The 17509-nt window shown below is 35.4% G+C and overlaps 1 protein-coding gene across 6 annotated transcripts in view; it reads left to right on the forward strand.

The window, feature by feature from the left end:
• TAB2 (TGF-beta activated kinase 1 (MAP3K7) binding protein 2) overlaps positions 1-17218 on the forward strand; it is an 85076-nt gene extending 67858 nt beyond the window's left edge. For 3 of the 6 annotated variants that reach the window (XM_005211035.4, XM_059889803.1, XM_059889804.1), the window contains 4 exons: positions 9974-10134; positions 10347-10440; positions 11746-11826; positions 15182-17218. In XM_005211035.4, the coding sequence (XP_005211092.1) occupies positions 9974-10134; positions 10347-10440; positions 11746-11826; positions 15182-15324 (479 nt within the window). In that variant the 3' untranslated portion in view covers positions 15325-17218. Of the gene's footprint in view, positions 1-1132; positions 2954-9973; positions 10135-10346; positions 10441-11745; positions 11827-15181 lie in introns of those variants that run through there. The other 3 variants (NM_001192372.1, XM_059889805.1, XR_009495801.1) reach the window with 3 other exon arrangements.
• The last annotated feature ends 291 nt before the right edge of the window (positions 17219-17509 follow it).

Genomic DNA, 17509 nt, shown 5'->3' on the forward strand with positions numbered 1-17509 from the left:
TCAGTTGACCATAAACAGATGGGTTTATTTCTGTACTTTTTGTTTTTTTGTTTGTGTGCTTGTCTGTATGTTTGTCCTTAGGCCATTACTACACTGCCTTGATTGTTGTTACTTTATAGTAAGTTTTGAAGTTGCGGTGTGTACATTCTACTTTGTTCTTTTTTGAGGTTGGTTATTTGAGGTCTCCTGCTATTCCATATATATTTTATTATTTATTTATTTATTTTTATTTTTTTAAATTTTACTTTATTTTTAAACTTTACAAAATTGTATTAGTTTTGCCAAATATCAAAATGAATCCGCCACAGGTATACATGTGTTCCCCATCCTGAACCCTCCACCCTCCATATATATTTTAGAATCAACTTGTCAGTTTCTACAAGCTGGGATTCTATAGGGATTACACCAAAATATTTTTCTAAATATACTTGTTTTTTGTTTTTTTTTTTAAAAATAAGCAAACCAAAAGGATTTATAATGAAAAGTTCTCCACACCAGAGACAACCAGTAACTATTCACAGTTCATTTTGTATTCTTCTAGAAATTGAAATTGTATATGAAGCATACATATATTTATACATTTTCAATACAAGTGAAACATAGTTTACTTTCTCTTTTTATAAGAGCTTTTGTTTTTGTCTCTTTGAGAGTATTCCAAGTCAGGAATTGCAGATCTGCTTCTTTTAAAAATGACTACATCATATTTTGTACCATAATCTCTAATCACTCCTTTTTTGATAAATCTTAGGGTCTTGTTTTTACAAACTGCTTCAATAAAAATGTTATGCATGAAAATTTTAACCACACCCAGGTATGTTGGCAGAAGAGATTACCAGGAGTAGGAAACTGCTGTGTCAAAGGATATTGTATTTTTTAAATTTTGATACATGTATCATTTAGGCTTGGTTATGCTGCTATTAACAAACTGTGTCTTTAAACAACAAAGGTTTATTTCTAGCTCACTTGACAAATAGATTAGCTGGTGGGCTCTGTTCTACATCACCCTCACTCAGGTACCCAGGTTAAGGGAAGCTCCATCTCTGCTTCCATGATTGTTCAGGCAAGACAGAGGGCATACAGCAAATTAACTCTGACTCCTTGATTTTCTGCCCCGACACGTGTTACTGTTTAGAAAGAACAAGTCCACATACCACCCCTAATTCAGAGAGGATGAGGAGGCGCATATCTGCTATATACCTGGAAAGCAGAGAGCCAGAAGTATTTGATGAAGAACCCGGATGACTGCCTCAGTACATGCTGCTGCTGCTGCTGCTGCTAAGTCGCTTCAGTTGTGTCTGACTCTGTGCGACCCCATAGACGGCAGCCCACCAGGCTCCCCCGTCCCTGGGATTCTCCAGGCAAGAACGCTGGAGTGGGTTGCCATTTCCTTCTCCAATGCATGAAAGTGAAAAGTGAAAGTGAAGTCGCTCAGTCGTGTCCAACTCTTAGCGACCCCATGGACTGCAGCCTACCAGACTCCTCCATCCATGGGATTTTCCAGGCAAAAGTACTGGAGTGGGGTGCCATTGCCTTCTCCAGTACATGCTACCAATTTTAATTTTGAGTCTCTCTCTCTAAAGAGATTCTACTAGTTTATAGAGATTCTACATGTTTATTTATCAACCACCAGAGGGAGTTGTAAGCTTAAAACTTTACTAAAACTTAACTTTGACTGAAAGAAGATTTTAAAAGTACTGAGTTTATTTTTCTGTTATTCCTCCTTTTTTGTCTATTTAAAAAGGCAGGTTAGATAGTTTGGAAAAAAAGAAATCACTATACGGAGCATTAAGTATATCCCTTATTTCCTTGGTAGAATTAACGTATCAAAGAGCCACCTTTCTGTAGTGTCAGCAACCTAAAAAGTCTTTAGGTCTTTAGGTTGCTTATGCTTAAGCATGCTGTGCTTAAGATTCCATGGGATGGGGAGAAGTTGACTCTTCTATTCAGAGACTTGTAATTAAGCCCCCTTTTCTGGTCCATCCCTCACTTCTGCCTTCTGTTATTTACTTGCATTCTCCAGGAGCCTCTTTTAGGTTTCTGCATGGCAAATTATCTGCCTCTTTGCAGTACCCTCCTTGTCTATGAGACTGTAGCTTTCTCCGTCCTCCATTAGTCTATTCCATTTCATCTACATTCAGTCTTCCAGGAACTTGTTGAAATCTCTTGCCACTAATTACCTTCTTCCTATTGTTTACCTTTGTTGGATTCTATCCATTTTATTCCTCTGTTATTTTCATGAGGTTTCAAAAGGCAGAATATTGTGGCTCAGCTGGTGAAGAATCCACACCTGCAATGTGGAAGACCTGGGTTTGATCCCTGGGTTGGGGAGATCCCCTGGAGAAGGGAAGGGCTACCTACTCCAGTATTCTGGCCTGGAGAATTCCATGGACTGTATAGTCCATGGGGTCACAAAGAGTCAGACACAACAAGTTTCATTTTCACTTTCCTTTCAGTCACCTTTAACTGGAAATCCTCTCTAATATAATTGATTCTTTGTATTTGACTTTTAAAGTCCATATTAGTCTAAATGTAAATAATTGACAGGAAAGGATTTTTTCCTTAGCTTACCCACTGGAGTCTGTTTAACAGATCACCCCTCTTTCTTTACAAGTACATATCACGACATTGTGCATGAACCCCATTCATCTGTAGGTGTGGTTGATATTATTTTGTTTATAGCAGTTTCGTTGTATGCCAAAACAAAGGGGAGAAAAAAACCAAAAAGCCAATCTAAGGGATTTCCTCAGATTCCTGTTCACAGTCTTTCCTGTAACAGAGGTGAAATGTTCTAGTCTTAGCCCATAACTGCAGCCGTCACTTTGTCACCCTTTCTGTTTCTAAGCTATCTGTTTCTTTTGGATGCTGGAAGTATAATTGTCATATTTTTTCTCCCCAGTCAATACCCAACTCCTTCATTTAGGAGAGACTGATCAAAGCAAAAGTGTCTTTATAAGTAAGCGTTATAATCATTCTTCTTTATTATGAATATTATTAATAATGTTTCCTAATGAATCTGTATTGTGTAGTATTTTGTACAGTGAAGATTAAAATTGTAGACAAAACCACAACTGGAGAAAAAGTTTAGCTTTAGATGAATTTTCAGTGATTTTTAGAAATTCACCTTGACACTACTTTGTAATTCATCTTTCTCAGACTCCTATCTAAAACTCCCAAGCCACAATTGAAAAGTGAACTAGACACATAAAAATCCAGGCACCTACTAGAGAAATTGAGATCATGTCTCTCTTATACTATTTCCAGAGCATTTTTTAGTTTGTTTGTAATTAACAGACATACTTAAAAGATCCTGAATAGTCTGCAGATTGTTCTTTCTAATAGAGTCATAACTCTGCTCCACAACTTTGTTTTCATTGAAAAGAAATATCTCTTAGATAAGTTCTAAGACAGTGGGTTTACTTTACAGTTTCAGCCTGTCATAGGTGATATCTCACCTTTATTCTCAAAGGTAAGCCATATCTTCAGCCATTGCAAAAACTCCTTTGTGAATTCCCAAAGATGTAGTATTTTTTCTGTTTAAGAAACATTCTGAAGTATTTACTCTGTAACTTTAAAACATCCCCATAATAATACCTTCAGTAACTATGACTCCTTCATCTCTCTTACTATATCTTTTTCTTAATCAGTTTTTTATCTCCTACTAATATTGACCATCCAATACCAAAAAAAGCCAGTGCCAAAGAATGTTCAACCTACTGTACAATTGCATTCATCTCACACACTAGCAAAGTAATGCTCAAAATTCTCTAAGCCAGGCTTCAGCAGTACATGAACCGTTAACTTTCAGATGTTCAAGCTGGATTTAGAAAAGGCAGGGGAACCAGAGATCAAATTGCCAACATCCACTGGATCATAGACAAAACAAGAGAGTTCCAGAAGAACGTCTACTTTTGCTATATTGACTATGCCAAAGCCTTTGTATGGATCACAGTAAACTGTGGAAAATTCTGAAAGAGATGGGAATACCAGACCACCTGACCTCCCTTCTGAGACTGCAGGTCAAGAATAAGTAGTTAAAACTGGACATGGAGCAACAGACTGATTCCAAATAGGAAAAGGAATATGTCAAGGCTGTATATTGTCACCCTGCTTATTTAACTTATATGCAGAGTACATCATGAGAAATGCTGGACTGGATGAAACATAGCTGGAATCAAGACTGCTGGAAGAAATATCAGTAACCTCAGATACACAGATAACACCACACTTACGGCAGAAAGCAAAGAACTAAAGAGCCTCTTAGTGAAAGTGAAAGAGGAGAGTGAAAAAGCTTAAAAGCTTAAAGCTCAACATTCAGAAAACTAAGATCATGGCATCTGGTCCCATCACTTCATGGTAAGTAGATGGAGAAACAGTGGAAACAGTGACAGACTTTATTTTGGGGGGCTCCAAAATCACTGCAGAAGGTGACTGCAGCCATGAAATTAAACGATGCTTGCTCTTTGGAAGAACAGTTATGACCAACCTAGACAGCATATTAAAAAGCAGAGACATTACTTTGCCAACAAATGTCCGTCTAGTCAAAGCTAGATGGTAGTCATGTATGGATGTGAGAGCTGGACTGTAAAGAAAGCTGAGCGCCGAAAAATTGATGCATGTGAATTGTAGTGCTGGAGAAGACTCTTGAGAGTGCCTTGTACTGCAAGGAGATCCAACCAGTCCATCCTAAAGGAAATCAGTCCTGAATATTCATTGGAAGGACTGATGCTGAAGAGAAAACTCCAGTTCTTTGGCCCCCTGATGCGAAGAACTGACTCATTTGAAAAGACTCTGATGCTGGGAAAGATTGAAGGCAGTAGAAGGGGACAACAGAGGATGAGATGGTTGGATGGCATCACCAACTCAATGGACAAGAGTTGAGTAAACTCCGGGAGTCGGTGATGGACAGGGAGGCCTGGCATGCTGCAGTCCATGGGGTCGCAGAATCGGACACAACTGAGCAACTGAACTGAACTGAATATTGACCTTCTCTAGCTCAGCTTTTTTCCTGAAATGAGTATTATTACACTGGCTTTATTTCAGTGTTGTATTTGCCTAGTATATCAGTTTTAAAGTGTCTCTATCCGCCTTCAAGATTTCCTCTGTGTCTTTGTTTTTTAAGCAGTCTTATTATATGTCTAGGTTTGGTTTTGTTTTGATATTACTTGGAGATCCCTGGGCTTCTTGGATCTGTGATTTATTGTCTTTCATTAATTTTGGAAACCATTTAGCCATTATCCTCAAATACGCCTTACTGTTTTTCCATTTGTTTCACCAGTTACATGTATATATAGACACATATTGCCTGTCACCTCTTGGATGCTTTGTTCTTCTTCCCTCTTTTTCTTTGTGTTCAATTGAAGTAATCTCTGTCTTCAGGTTCACTGATTCTTCTGTATCCAGCATGCTGGTAAGCATGTTGAAAGAATTCTTTATCTCTGATACCATATTTTATTTCCAATATTTGACTCTTCTTTAATAATTTCCATCTCTCCTCTCAGATTGTCCATCAATTCCTACATGTTCATCTTTTTACCTGACTCTTTCAACACGTCGTGTGTATGTTCTGTCACTCAGTCGTGTCCATTTCTTTGGGACCTGCCAGGCTCCTCTGTCCAGGGGATTTTCCTCGGGCAAGAATACTGGAGTGGGTTGCCATTTCCTTCTCCAGGAGATCTTCCTGACCCAGGAATCAAACCCAAGTCTCTGGCGTCTCCTGTTAGCAGACGGATTCTTTACCACTGTACCACCTAGGAAGCTTCAATCATAGTTATTTTGCAATTTCCTGCCTGCTACTTCCAGCATCTGGGTCATCTTTGAATATGGTTCCATTGACTGCTTTCCCTCTTGGTGATTCGTTGAATTTTTCTCTCACTTTTCTGTGTGTTGTTACTTTTTTCTTTTATTATTATTGAATGCCAAAAATTATATGTAAAAAAACAGAAGAGACTGAGACCTTTACATCCAGAAACCAGAATACCTTTTTTCCTGTCAGGATATTGTGTGAAGGGTTAAGTCAGTTTAGGCAGGAGTGGAGCTAGGTCTGGGTTTTGTTGTTGGCCTTTTTAGTTCCTTACAGTCTTCAAATATCTCTAGCAGTTGGCTGCTCTTACTTTGTATCTTTTAGAGTGCTGCCTAGAGTACTAAGTATTACTTTACTTTAGTCCTTTGATTTTCAACCTTTCTGAGCTGTGATGGGTCCCCATTTATTCATTCTTCACATGATCTGATAAACAGCCAAGTACTAAATTATGTGGAATTTTACAAGCCACGTGGTTTCAGTTGTAACAAAAACAGACATAGACAATAGGTAAACAAGTGAGCGTGGCTATATTCTAGTAAAACTTTGTTCACAAAACAGGCAATGGCCAGATTGGGCCCTTTAGCCATAATTTGCTGACCCCTTTTTTAGAGCTTTGTTCTTGGGACACACACACCCGTATCTCCAAGCTCCAGCAGGGTAGGGATTTTTACCTTTCTTGTTCGTTGATTTCCTGAGTGGCTACAACAATCCTGACATAGGCTGTCAATATGTTAAAAGAATGGATTAGCAAATTACATTTTAAGTGTTTTTAGAAATGCAGCTGTAGATCTTTTATATCTAAACAGATTCATTTAATTAGATTACAGTTATGATTACTGATATATTTGGAATTATTTGTGTTCTAGTTCTTTCCACTTTCCTCCTTTCCTGCTAAGTTTAATCAAATTCTATCCTTTTGTTCTTTTAGAAACTATATTTAGCTTTCTTGTATACTCTTCATCTTTATCCCTAGATATTAACATGTATATTTGGTTTAGCAACACTTGAGAATATTCTTTTCATTACTGTTCATGGGGTTCTCCACGGGGTTTTTCCAGTAGTCATATATGGATGTGAGAGTATAAAGAAAGCTGAGTGCCAAAGAATTGATGCTTTTTAACTGTGGTGTTGGAGACTCTTGAGAGTCCCTTGGACTGCAAGGAGATCCAACCAGTCCATCCTAAAGGAGACCAGTCCTGGGTGTTCGTTGGAAGGACTGATGCTGAAACTGAAACTCCAATACTTTGGCCACCTGACGTGAAGAACTGACTCATTGGAAAAGACCCTTATACTGGGAAAATTGAGGGCAGGAAGAGAAGGGGATGACAGAGGATGAGATGGTTGGATGGCATCACTGACTCAATGGACATGAGTTTGAGCAAGCTGCGGGAGTTGGTGATGGACAAGGAAGCCTGGCATGCTGCAGTCCATGGAGTTGCAAAGAGTCAGACACGACTGAGCAACTGAACTAAACTGAACTAAGAATATTCTTTATAAACACTTTTAAAGCCTTAGAATGCTTTTCATCTAATTTTCATATTTCCAATTTCTTGTTATTCTTCTCTAATATTTTAGTTTTACTCTCTTTTGAACAGTCTTTGCCTCCCCACCCACTACCATGGTCTTTTTCCTTTGTTTAAGAGTTAGAACTTTTTTTTTCACGTTCATTATCTTGTTCCTTCCTCTTATATTAATGTCCTCCGTATCAAAAAAAACATCTTTAGTAGTTCTTTCTTTAGGAGCAGTCCATGGTTTGTAAAATCCTCCAACTTTATCTATTCATCCCTACTCCAGTAATTTGATTAAGTGCATTAGTTATTCCATTAGCTTCTGAAATATTATTTCATTTCTTCAGGTTTCTCTTCAGATTTTGCCATATCCTCTGTTGTCTCCTTCTAGAACTCCTTTTTATATTTATTTAAGATCTTTTAACCCCTCTTTTTATGTGTCCCATCACTTTATCTGTGTGCATTTTGAGAATACTCTTAGATTTATCTCTTGGGTCACTAAATATGTCTTTGACTATGTGTAATCTACAGTTTAATGTATTTGGTTGACTGTTTCAATGGCTATTTTCCATTTCTAGAGGTTGTTTATGGTACTTCTCCAAAACTTATTCATGGTGTCTTATTTGTTATATTCTTCTATAATCATTATAATCATCTTAAACAGGTATTTCCATAGCTTCTTTGAAGTTGTTATATAACCAAGTTTTAGGGGGCTCCTCTCAGGCTGTTGGTTCTCATGGTAGATGGTTTTCTTGTTCGGTCATACTTTTCTGCTGAGAGCTTCTCTTCATTGAGGATTTTTCCATTTTGGATTCCATAGTAGGTGTCCCTCCATACTGGAAGTAGGTTGCCAGAGCAGTTTGCATTTGCTTCTGCTGGTTACTTCAAGGAAATCACCAGCCTAGAGCTAATTGTTAACAGTAATTCCTCACTCAGAGGTTCTCTCTTTGCCCTTACCATATAAATCAGTTTCTCAGAAAATCTATTCTTATCCCTTCTTCTCATGTAATATTGAATAATATCACAAATGCATGTCTTATTTTCTAACTCAGTACAAATATAAATTATCACTTAATCGTTAGAACCACTAAATAAATGCGGTTTTTAAAGTTTTTTTTGTTTTGCATATTTAGGGAAAAGCTTTTAGGGAGATGATCTCCATTAATTTTTAAGAAATACTGCTTTTAAATAATCATTAATTTGAACAAATGTCTTACTGATGGCATTTGAGACTCATTGGTAGATCATCAGAGTTTAGAAATGAAGGAAAGTATGTTATATTCTTATAGTTTTCCTTTGCCTTGCTCTTCATTCTCACTTCATGCCTCTGTCTTTCTCCTCTTACTGTCCCACTCAGAAATTAACAATCCACTCCTCATCTTCTTTTAAGAGAATAAAATAAACCTTAATGCACAATTCTTATGTTTTGGAAATAGAGGCATAAAACTTTGCAATTCAAGTAAAATAAACCAAATTAATAAAAGGTCTGACAAAGCAAGCCTGGGGTGGTTATGGATATACAAAGAGACAGTGAGTTTTCTATCAGGAACATGTGTACCTCCAAAACACCTCCCTGCGTTTTTAGAATATATATTAAAATGAGAGATAAGATACCAAGAATCAGTCATGATTTTTAAAACTTTTAAATATGAGACATATTCCCCTAATACTCTTTTCTTCCAATAAATAAGAAAGGAGAATTACAGAGGGAGATGCCTGTGAATTGTATTATACAACAATATATAATACAACAATTGTATTGTTGGGAAAAATTATCTACCATTTAAAGTTAATTTTAAAGCACTTGAGCCTAACTAGCTTCCCCACACCCCACACCCTAATTCAGATTCTATAATACACGGCTGGACTGAATGGCCTGAATATATATAGCCTTTTCCTTCTTTTTTAGCTTCTTGGAAATTTTAGTTTGATTGATGGTGACTATTTAGCATTAATCTAATCTGTTTAATCGACTTGACTTTTTTAATTGCTATTTTTCATTTTTAGAAATGAAAAATACACTTTCTCAAATCAGCTTGTTTTCTCGTGGTAGAGTCATCCCAAGCCTCCATTTAACAGTAAATTCAGTTATCTTCATCACCAGTACAATATCCTAAAAAGTCAAACTCGTTTTGTCCAGAAGTGGCAAAATCATATATACCAATTTTTATGGTTTACTAAGGTTTCCCAAGCAGTTCATCATTCATGTGACAAGATTGATTGCTTATTTTCTTTTTTAAAAAAATCTTAGGAAAATGTTTTCACAAAATATAATTGGAATATAAGAAAATGTATTTGGTTTATCTGAATGATTTTGTTTTTGATTTGCAGTTTGAGCAGTTTAATGTTAACATTCATGTGGATCGAAATCAATCACTTTTATTTATTGCATACATCCAAATGGATTTAACCTAACCCACATTCCCATTAAGTTGTTTATATGCTTAAATGATTCTCAAGTCAAAAATAAAATGATTCTCTAAAGTTAAAAATTCTGAAATTTTAAATATTTAGCACACAATACTTTGTTTTAGTATTATCTTTGAGATTCTTCGGAGCCTCTTGTTTGTCACAGAAATAGTTATCTGTTTTGTTTTCCCAAGGTTGTTTAAAGGTTAATTGACTAAACTGGGTGGATCTTCATATATACTAATATGTATTGCAGCTCTTTTGGTACACCAGAAGGCCAGAATGGAACGGCTTCAAAGAGAACTTGAGATTCAAAAGAAAAAGCTGGATAAACTAAAATCTGAGGTCAATGAAATGGAAAATAATCTAACTCGAAGGCGTCTGAAAAGATCAAATTCCATATCCCAAATACCTTCAGTAAGTCTTTCTTTCTGTAACTGTTGTAACTGCTATGCTTGAACATGAGAATAGGCAACCTGTTATCAGTATAAAAGCTTGACCTACTTTTCTAGAAATGCTCTTAATTCACACTTGTTTTTCTGTCCTTACCTCCCCCTGCAAAACTTGACTCCTTCTTAACTAATAACACAAGAGTTTGATGTAGATCCTCACCTGGAATTATTTTTCAGCTCGAAGAAATGCAGCAGTTGAGAAGTTGTAATAGACAGCTCCAGATTGACATTGACTGCTTAACCAAAGAAATTGATCTTTTTCAAGCCCGAGGTAAAGTTCAATGCATATTCAGCTGAAATTCTTTGTGTTAATTTATCAGCTCTTCCTGTGGCTGAAAACAGACTTTCAATTGTAATCTTGTTTCAGATTTGATTTGGAGCCATATAGTGCTGCTGAGATTCTTACTTTCTCTTACTTGCCACTCTTCCCTCCAAAGCTGTACATTTGGTTGAGGAGTAATTTGATACGTTTAATAGCCTTCAAATCCCCTTTAGTCATACGTTAAGGGAAGACAGTGATTAGTATGTCTGGCTATATTGTCAAAAGTATTGCTGTTATGTATTAATATAATCTGTTACAGTGTTTATTAAGATTGTAATATATATACTCATATTCCTTTTTCCTGTTTCCCTTTTTTCCTTCTACCTTTGAAGAATTATGCTTTTAAGAACATGATGAAAAGGCATCCCCACTCTAATGGCACTTACTTAATTGATGACATAGAGAAGAAAATTAAAATACGACATACAATATTTTTAGGAAAATGATAGTTTATGGTATTTAAACTGTTATTGACCAGCAATAATTGCTTATTGTGGAGTAAAATAAGATTGGGGCATTTGGCACAGTATGTGAGTGAGTAAAAAGTGTTCCATAGACAACTAAAAAGAATGTTTATAACTTAAACCTAATTCTAAAGTTTGGAAATAATAGAAATATATAAAATGAAAAAGACAGGAAAGGGAAGAAGCCAAAAAATAAGCCCATAGTCACACTTCTTAGTGTGTGCCAAAATCCATTAAACTGGAAGATGATTCATTTTATTTTCTTTTAGTAAGTAAGCTGTTTCTCTTGAAACAGTCATAGAAAATGCCATAATTTAACTTGGAGAGAAAAAATTGGTGCTAGTCTAGAAAATGTAATCTTTGAACTTGTTCCTTTTGTTTAAAATCTGAAGCATCACATTATATTAGTTCAGGTTTTTATACTTACTTGAGGCCAAGCTATTTAGTTGCTTAAGACCATGTTAAAATTATATTTTACATTGTCAAATTTTAAGTTATCTTGTCACATGCAACAGGGATCTGTTCTAATTCTTTTACTGTCTTGCATTAATCTAACTTCTTCCTCAGTTTACAGGTTGGACTTCTGTTATGGGTACTATCAATATATTACACCTATTTCAGCTGTCTTTGAAATCCTTTCATGTAATTGGAGATTAGAGGTGTGAAATAAAAGAAAAGTGTTTTTTCTATTTAACTGATTTTTTTTAAGAAAGAAAATATTTGCTTTTTAAAAATCTTTTTAATTTTTTTGAGCTATAAACATTGATATACTTCTTTTTATATATTTCAGGACCACATTTCAATCCCAGTGCTATTCATAACTTTTATGACAATATTGGATTTGTAGGCCCTGTGCCACCAAAACCCAAAGGTTAGTGTATCCAGTAGGTGTGAAAACTGTTGCGTTTTGAAAAACAAGTTTAGAAAATTTTATTCTTAGCAGCCTTCCACTCTAGAAGTACTTCCAACTTTGGCATTCTTGGATGGATTCACTAGGAAGATACTTATTTTCACTTAACATGCTGGGAATTGGGAGAGTTCAAAAATGTAATGTACTTAGCCCTTTAAAAGTAATATGCATGTCCTTAGGATTCATTGTATACTCCCAGAATAGCAAATCTTGGCAAAAAAAAAAATCACCAGGTATAAAAACTTGTATTCTTTGAAATTTTAGACAAACATTAAGGAAGACACCTTAGGAAAGTTTATTTTTCATTAAGTATTCTGTCCTATATAGTTTATGCATAGTTCTCTATAATCAGAATTCTCTGAATTTCAGATAAATGTTTTTTTTAATTATTACCTGTCATTTTTATGTCATTGATACAAATTATGTACACACCAAACTAAGAAATGTTGAAACATTTGTGTGGGTTTTTTACTCCAGGCATTAAAAAATAAGTAGAAATGGGAACAATCTTTGGTTTGTTACAAGAATTTTCATATTCTCACTCAGTATCCTGTTCTCTCCACTCCTTAGTTTTTATTCAGTTATAATTCAATTAGGCCTAGCTGTATTTTTTGCTGGAATGTAATGAAGTCTTAGTACAGAGGAGCAAAAGTGAGATTGGGCATTTGACACGGTACGTAAGTAAGCAAGTGTTCAGACATTGGATGTTAATTGAATAAAGGAATAAGGAAAGCAGTGGTATAGCCTAGCTCCTTAAAATAAGCAAAATGGATATTTTAGACTCTGAATGAGTTGCCTTAATATTTTTATTCTCTTTCAAAAACTAAAAATTCTCATATAAAAAGATCCTGTTTTGTTTCCATGTAATTCAGTACTTATGTGTTATGGGTAAGAGGCAGATGGGGTATAAATGAAATAACGTTTGTCTTGACAGTTGTTGAGGCAGCATAAGGGCTGAGAGTTTATTTCACTGTTTTCACTACTTTTGTGTGTATTTGAAATTTTTCATGATAAAAAGTAAGGGAAAAAAAAACTTAAAAAGCTTTTCACAAAAGATAAGTGCTCGTGTACTGGATATTTTTAGAGAAATAAAGAATTAGTCATTTTTGCCTTAAGGCTAAAATAGGGAGTTACTTGTTTCACTTAGAGAGGTTTTACTTAGTTCTTAAAATCAGTTCTGCTTTGCAATGTGGATTTTTTAACAGCTAAAATAAAGTGTGGCCATCACAAGTCATCTCATACTGTGCACCCTAAATAACTTCCTCTTTTCTCGATTCTGGTGGTTACTTAGTTTCCAAATACCACTAATAATAAAGAGTCATAATTCGAAGGACCAGAAGATTTTGTGCAGTTGCAAGAAAACCATTGGAGATTTTTTTCATTTTGAAAAAAATTAGGTCCTCTATTTGATTACCTTAGATATTTAAATATTGAAGATAATCCTGGCACTTAGTAATAGAATGACGTGTTAATACAGATTGATTAGCCCTCCTAAAAAACCTTTGTAGTTAACAAAAAGGATAGACAAGGTTTTACTAAAAATGTGCCAGATTGGAATGTTTTCTAACCTTAGTAAGACCAAAATTCTAATAAGTAGACTGGATTATCCCCAGATTAAAACAGTTGTTCTAGAAAATTGTGGAATAATTGTAGATGGTAAAAAGTCGAACTTTTTTAAACTGTTCATTTTTGAGTTTTAGGTGGATGCTAATTCGTTGTCAGACCCTTGATTTTTAAAATATTTTTACCTAGATAAACCTTAAATAGATAATTTTTTAATATGTATTTATTTGTTTGGCTGTGCTAGGTCTTAGCTGTGGCATGTGGGATCTAGTTCCCTGACCAGGGAGTGAACCTGGGCCCCCTGCATTGAGAGTGCAGAGTCTTAGCCACTGGATCACCAGCAAAGTTCCCTAGATATTTGTTTTAAAGCTATTCAACTTAAAGAAAATTACTATATAAATAATACTTTCATGGTGCTCATGCATGTGCCAAAATCATGGTGATGCCTAAAAATTCCCATGCCTAAAGTGGGCATTTTGCAATAAAATGTTAACCTTAAGACCAAACACTAAATAAAGTGCCACTAAACAAAGTACCATCACTTAATTATTTCGAATTTGTTACAGAAACTTGACTTCCTATATTTTTATCCACTGTATATCAGTTTGTCTTTTAAAATAGCAGAAAAGATATCATTTACTTACCAGCTCGGTGGAATAGGTAGAATTTGCAAATTAATATACATTTTTAATATAATTTGTAAACTACAAATCATAAACTGTGACTGGAAAGACCCAATAGTGCATGCTCAAACCTCCCCAAAATAATTTATAGGAATCCTACTTTATGCTTGATCCTATTTAAATCCTATTTTAAATTACAAAGATACCTCCCTCCCCCAAAAAAGTAGTTTTATAAATGTAATTTCATCTTTGACACAACCATGGAGGAATATATTTCTTATATTTAAGATACCTCTGTACAATCAAACATTTAGAACATTGACCTCATAAAACTGCAGTGATTGTTTTATAAGAAAGAAAGACTAGATGTAGAGGAAACATGATTATCTAAGATCACAGAGCAAAGAAATTAGGAGTTAATAGCAGAACCATGAATAGAACTCCATTCTCATGACTCTGGAGCCGGTAGTCTTTCTAGTGTTCCATAACAAATACGTTTTCAAATAACATGAGAAATGAAGTCTGATAAAATTTTATACTAATTTGCTTCTCCAAGTCTGTTGTTGACATTTAGTTAAGTAAGATTTTAGAAATTAGTACGTATTGTTCAATTTTAGATTTTTAGCAGATGGAGAACATTTAATAAACACTTCCATTCATGATAGAAATCAGAAACATAACTACTACATCAGTGAGAAATGAAACTCAAACTTGAATGAGACGGAAATGCACTAGCGTACTGCATTGTAGTTGGATACCTTTTCACATTCTTAGGTGACATTATGGTAATCTTGGCTATTAGTGACCATATGAGTTGATTTCCCTTTTCTCCTGCTATAAACTGGGGGAAATGATGCTCTTTTCCCATCTGAGGAGACATTGAGGTGATTGAGTCACGTCCACGTTGCTATTCCCCAGCAGAGACGTGCTGGCCTGATAGATGCAGGTTGTGAGGATCAAGCATGTGGGTCAGTTTCAGCCAGATGCTTCATTTGATTAACAGGCTGTTTCATGCTGTGTGGTGCTAGTGCTTAACTGACGGAGCTATGAGGAAAGCCCCATAGTGTTTATAGTTGCTAGTAATTTGTGACTGAATTTGCTTCTAAAATAATTCTTTTGCTTCCTTGCAGATCAAAGGTCCACCATAAAAACACCAAAGACTCAAGACACAGAAGATGATGAAGGGGCTCAGTGGAGTTGTGCTGCCTGTACTTTTTTGAACCATCCAGCCTTAATCCGTTGCGAACAGTGTGAGATGCCAAGGCATTTGTGAGCCAGGAGGCCCTATATCTTCTCTAAATCCACATCTGAAATTCAAGAAACCAGTCTGTCATCAGGGGAAAAGTTTCACTGCTACATAGGATTTTGTAAAATTGAAGGTGTGACAAGATGGTGTTGTGCTAATGTTAAATGTCAACCCACAGAGCTAATAATACCTCAGTCTAATGTCATGGGCAGTTGAAATTCATCACATGAAAGGTAATCTGCTGAAAGACTTGGTTGCCCACTGCCTAACCATGTACAGTGTTACCAGTAGCCCATCATGGATAATTCTCAACATATTAATACCTAGGTGTTCCCAGTACTTTTTTCCCTCATGTCACTACTGAATTTTGACAGGAGGAAGGAATAGAATGATGGCTTTTTTTTTTTTTTTAAGCTTTCGGTGAAACACTACAAACATGAAGAAAAGCAACAAGGTTTAACTATTTAAAAACTGTTTGCTGCTGTGTAGTGCCAGTGGAAAGGGGAAGAACTTCACGTATCTGTGGTACTCTTGGCCTTGTCTTTGTCTTCCCTGAAAACGTCTCCACTCTGTGAAGCCAGCATCTAGGGTCTAAAGATGAAAGGAGAGCAGCAGCATTGTCTGTACAAACATGGAGTGAAATACCCCAAAGCTTTTCCTACTGTACAGAGCTCTCAAGTTTGCTTTAAGTGATTTCTTTTCTTCCTTATTATTTTCTTATATTTCTATATGTATAGTGTAATAGTCTTTTGTTAACTAATTTTCTTTTTTCCTTTTAGTGATTAAGTACTATCATGTCCCTTTTTAAGCCTTACATGAGAGAAGCATTGCCTTCAAAATAAAAAAGCATTAATGAAATGAAACTATGCACAAAATAACTTTCCTCTACTTATTCTGTACTTGCCCTCATGAGTACCAATGTTCTGTGAAGACATACAGATGCTGCACAGTGAATTGCAGAAAATATTACAAGACTTATGTCTATAGGTCACACTATATACTGCCTTTAGTGGTGGGTAACACAACATGGTGTTTTATCTTCCACAGGGAAGCTTAAAACAAAAGGTATTTTTAACCCACTGACAGCAACAAGGTTAAGCTTGCTTTATCTGCCTTGTGTCCCACAGAACTTCCACAAGAGATTACTATTGGGAAAGTACAGTTTCAAAACCAAGAGCCTTTTTTTGGAGAGAAATTTAAACGCTTTACTGTTGGGGCAGTCCATTTCTAAACCTGACTTGGTGGCAGTATCGTGTATATTTATAAAACAAGGCTAGTTGCATTTAGGACAACTGAAGAAAAGCTGGAAAAAAGAAAAACAAGCAAACTTGAACACTGAAGCAACCTCAAGCATCTCTTTATTTTGATGATATATTTTTATAAGGAAAATAAATATTCAGATGATCAGGAATGTATATAACGAAATGAAATCAAGGAAAAAATAACTATGCATTTAAAAAAAACAATTATGAAATTATATATCAGTGCTTAGAATGGGATTAAGGGAAGTGCTGAAATGTAGCAAAAGATGGGAGATAATGTAGACTGGCACCCACTGTAAATGTTTGCAAATGAATATTTTTTAAATAAGCAAGATAATTACACGTGATTCTATATGAATGTCAGAGCCTTAACTTCCAGGCTTTGCATCTTGTATATGAGAAGAACTATGACAATCCTAGTTAATTAGATGAGAAACCCAAAGCCCTTATATTTGATGCATTTTGTTTTAAAATAGGCCTTGTTTTTCAGCTTCATCTGCAGTTCTATGTGAAGATTGATAAATCAGTTTTTACTTGTTTTATTAATAAAACGTAATTTGGATATCTTGAGTTGATGGTTTTGTGATTTAGCTGGGTAAACTATCTTTGTAACAGATAAGTTATTTATAAAAATTAAAAAACTTATATTCTAACATGGATTTTGTGACTTGTTCTTAAAGTTTTGTGGGACAGGAGGTAAATTATACCCCAGCAGAACGTTTGATAGTTAATAGAAATCAGAGGAAACTCAACCTCCAGAGTCTCCTCCTGACATCATGGCATTCCGCGGCAGTTCTCAGATTATTCGTATCAATTTCCCCAGGCTTCTTTTTAACTAATGAAAGCAACCATGTTTCAGTTAAGCCAGAGAAATGAATATCCCTCTTTTCAAAGTTTATTATAGCTTTATTCTTTGATTTCTCGTGGAGTTCTGGTTTTTAAGTTTGCCC

This window comes from Bos taurus, chromosome 9 (assembly GCF_002263795.3).
Source record: "Bos taurus isolate L1 Dominette 01449 registration number 42190680 breed Hereford chromosome 9, ARS-UCD2.0, whole genome shotgun sequence".
NCBI lineage: Eukaryota > Metazoa > Chordata > Mammalia > Artiodactyla > Bovidae > Bos > Bos taurus.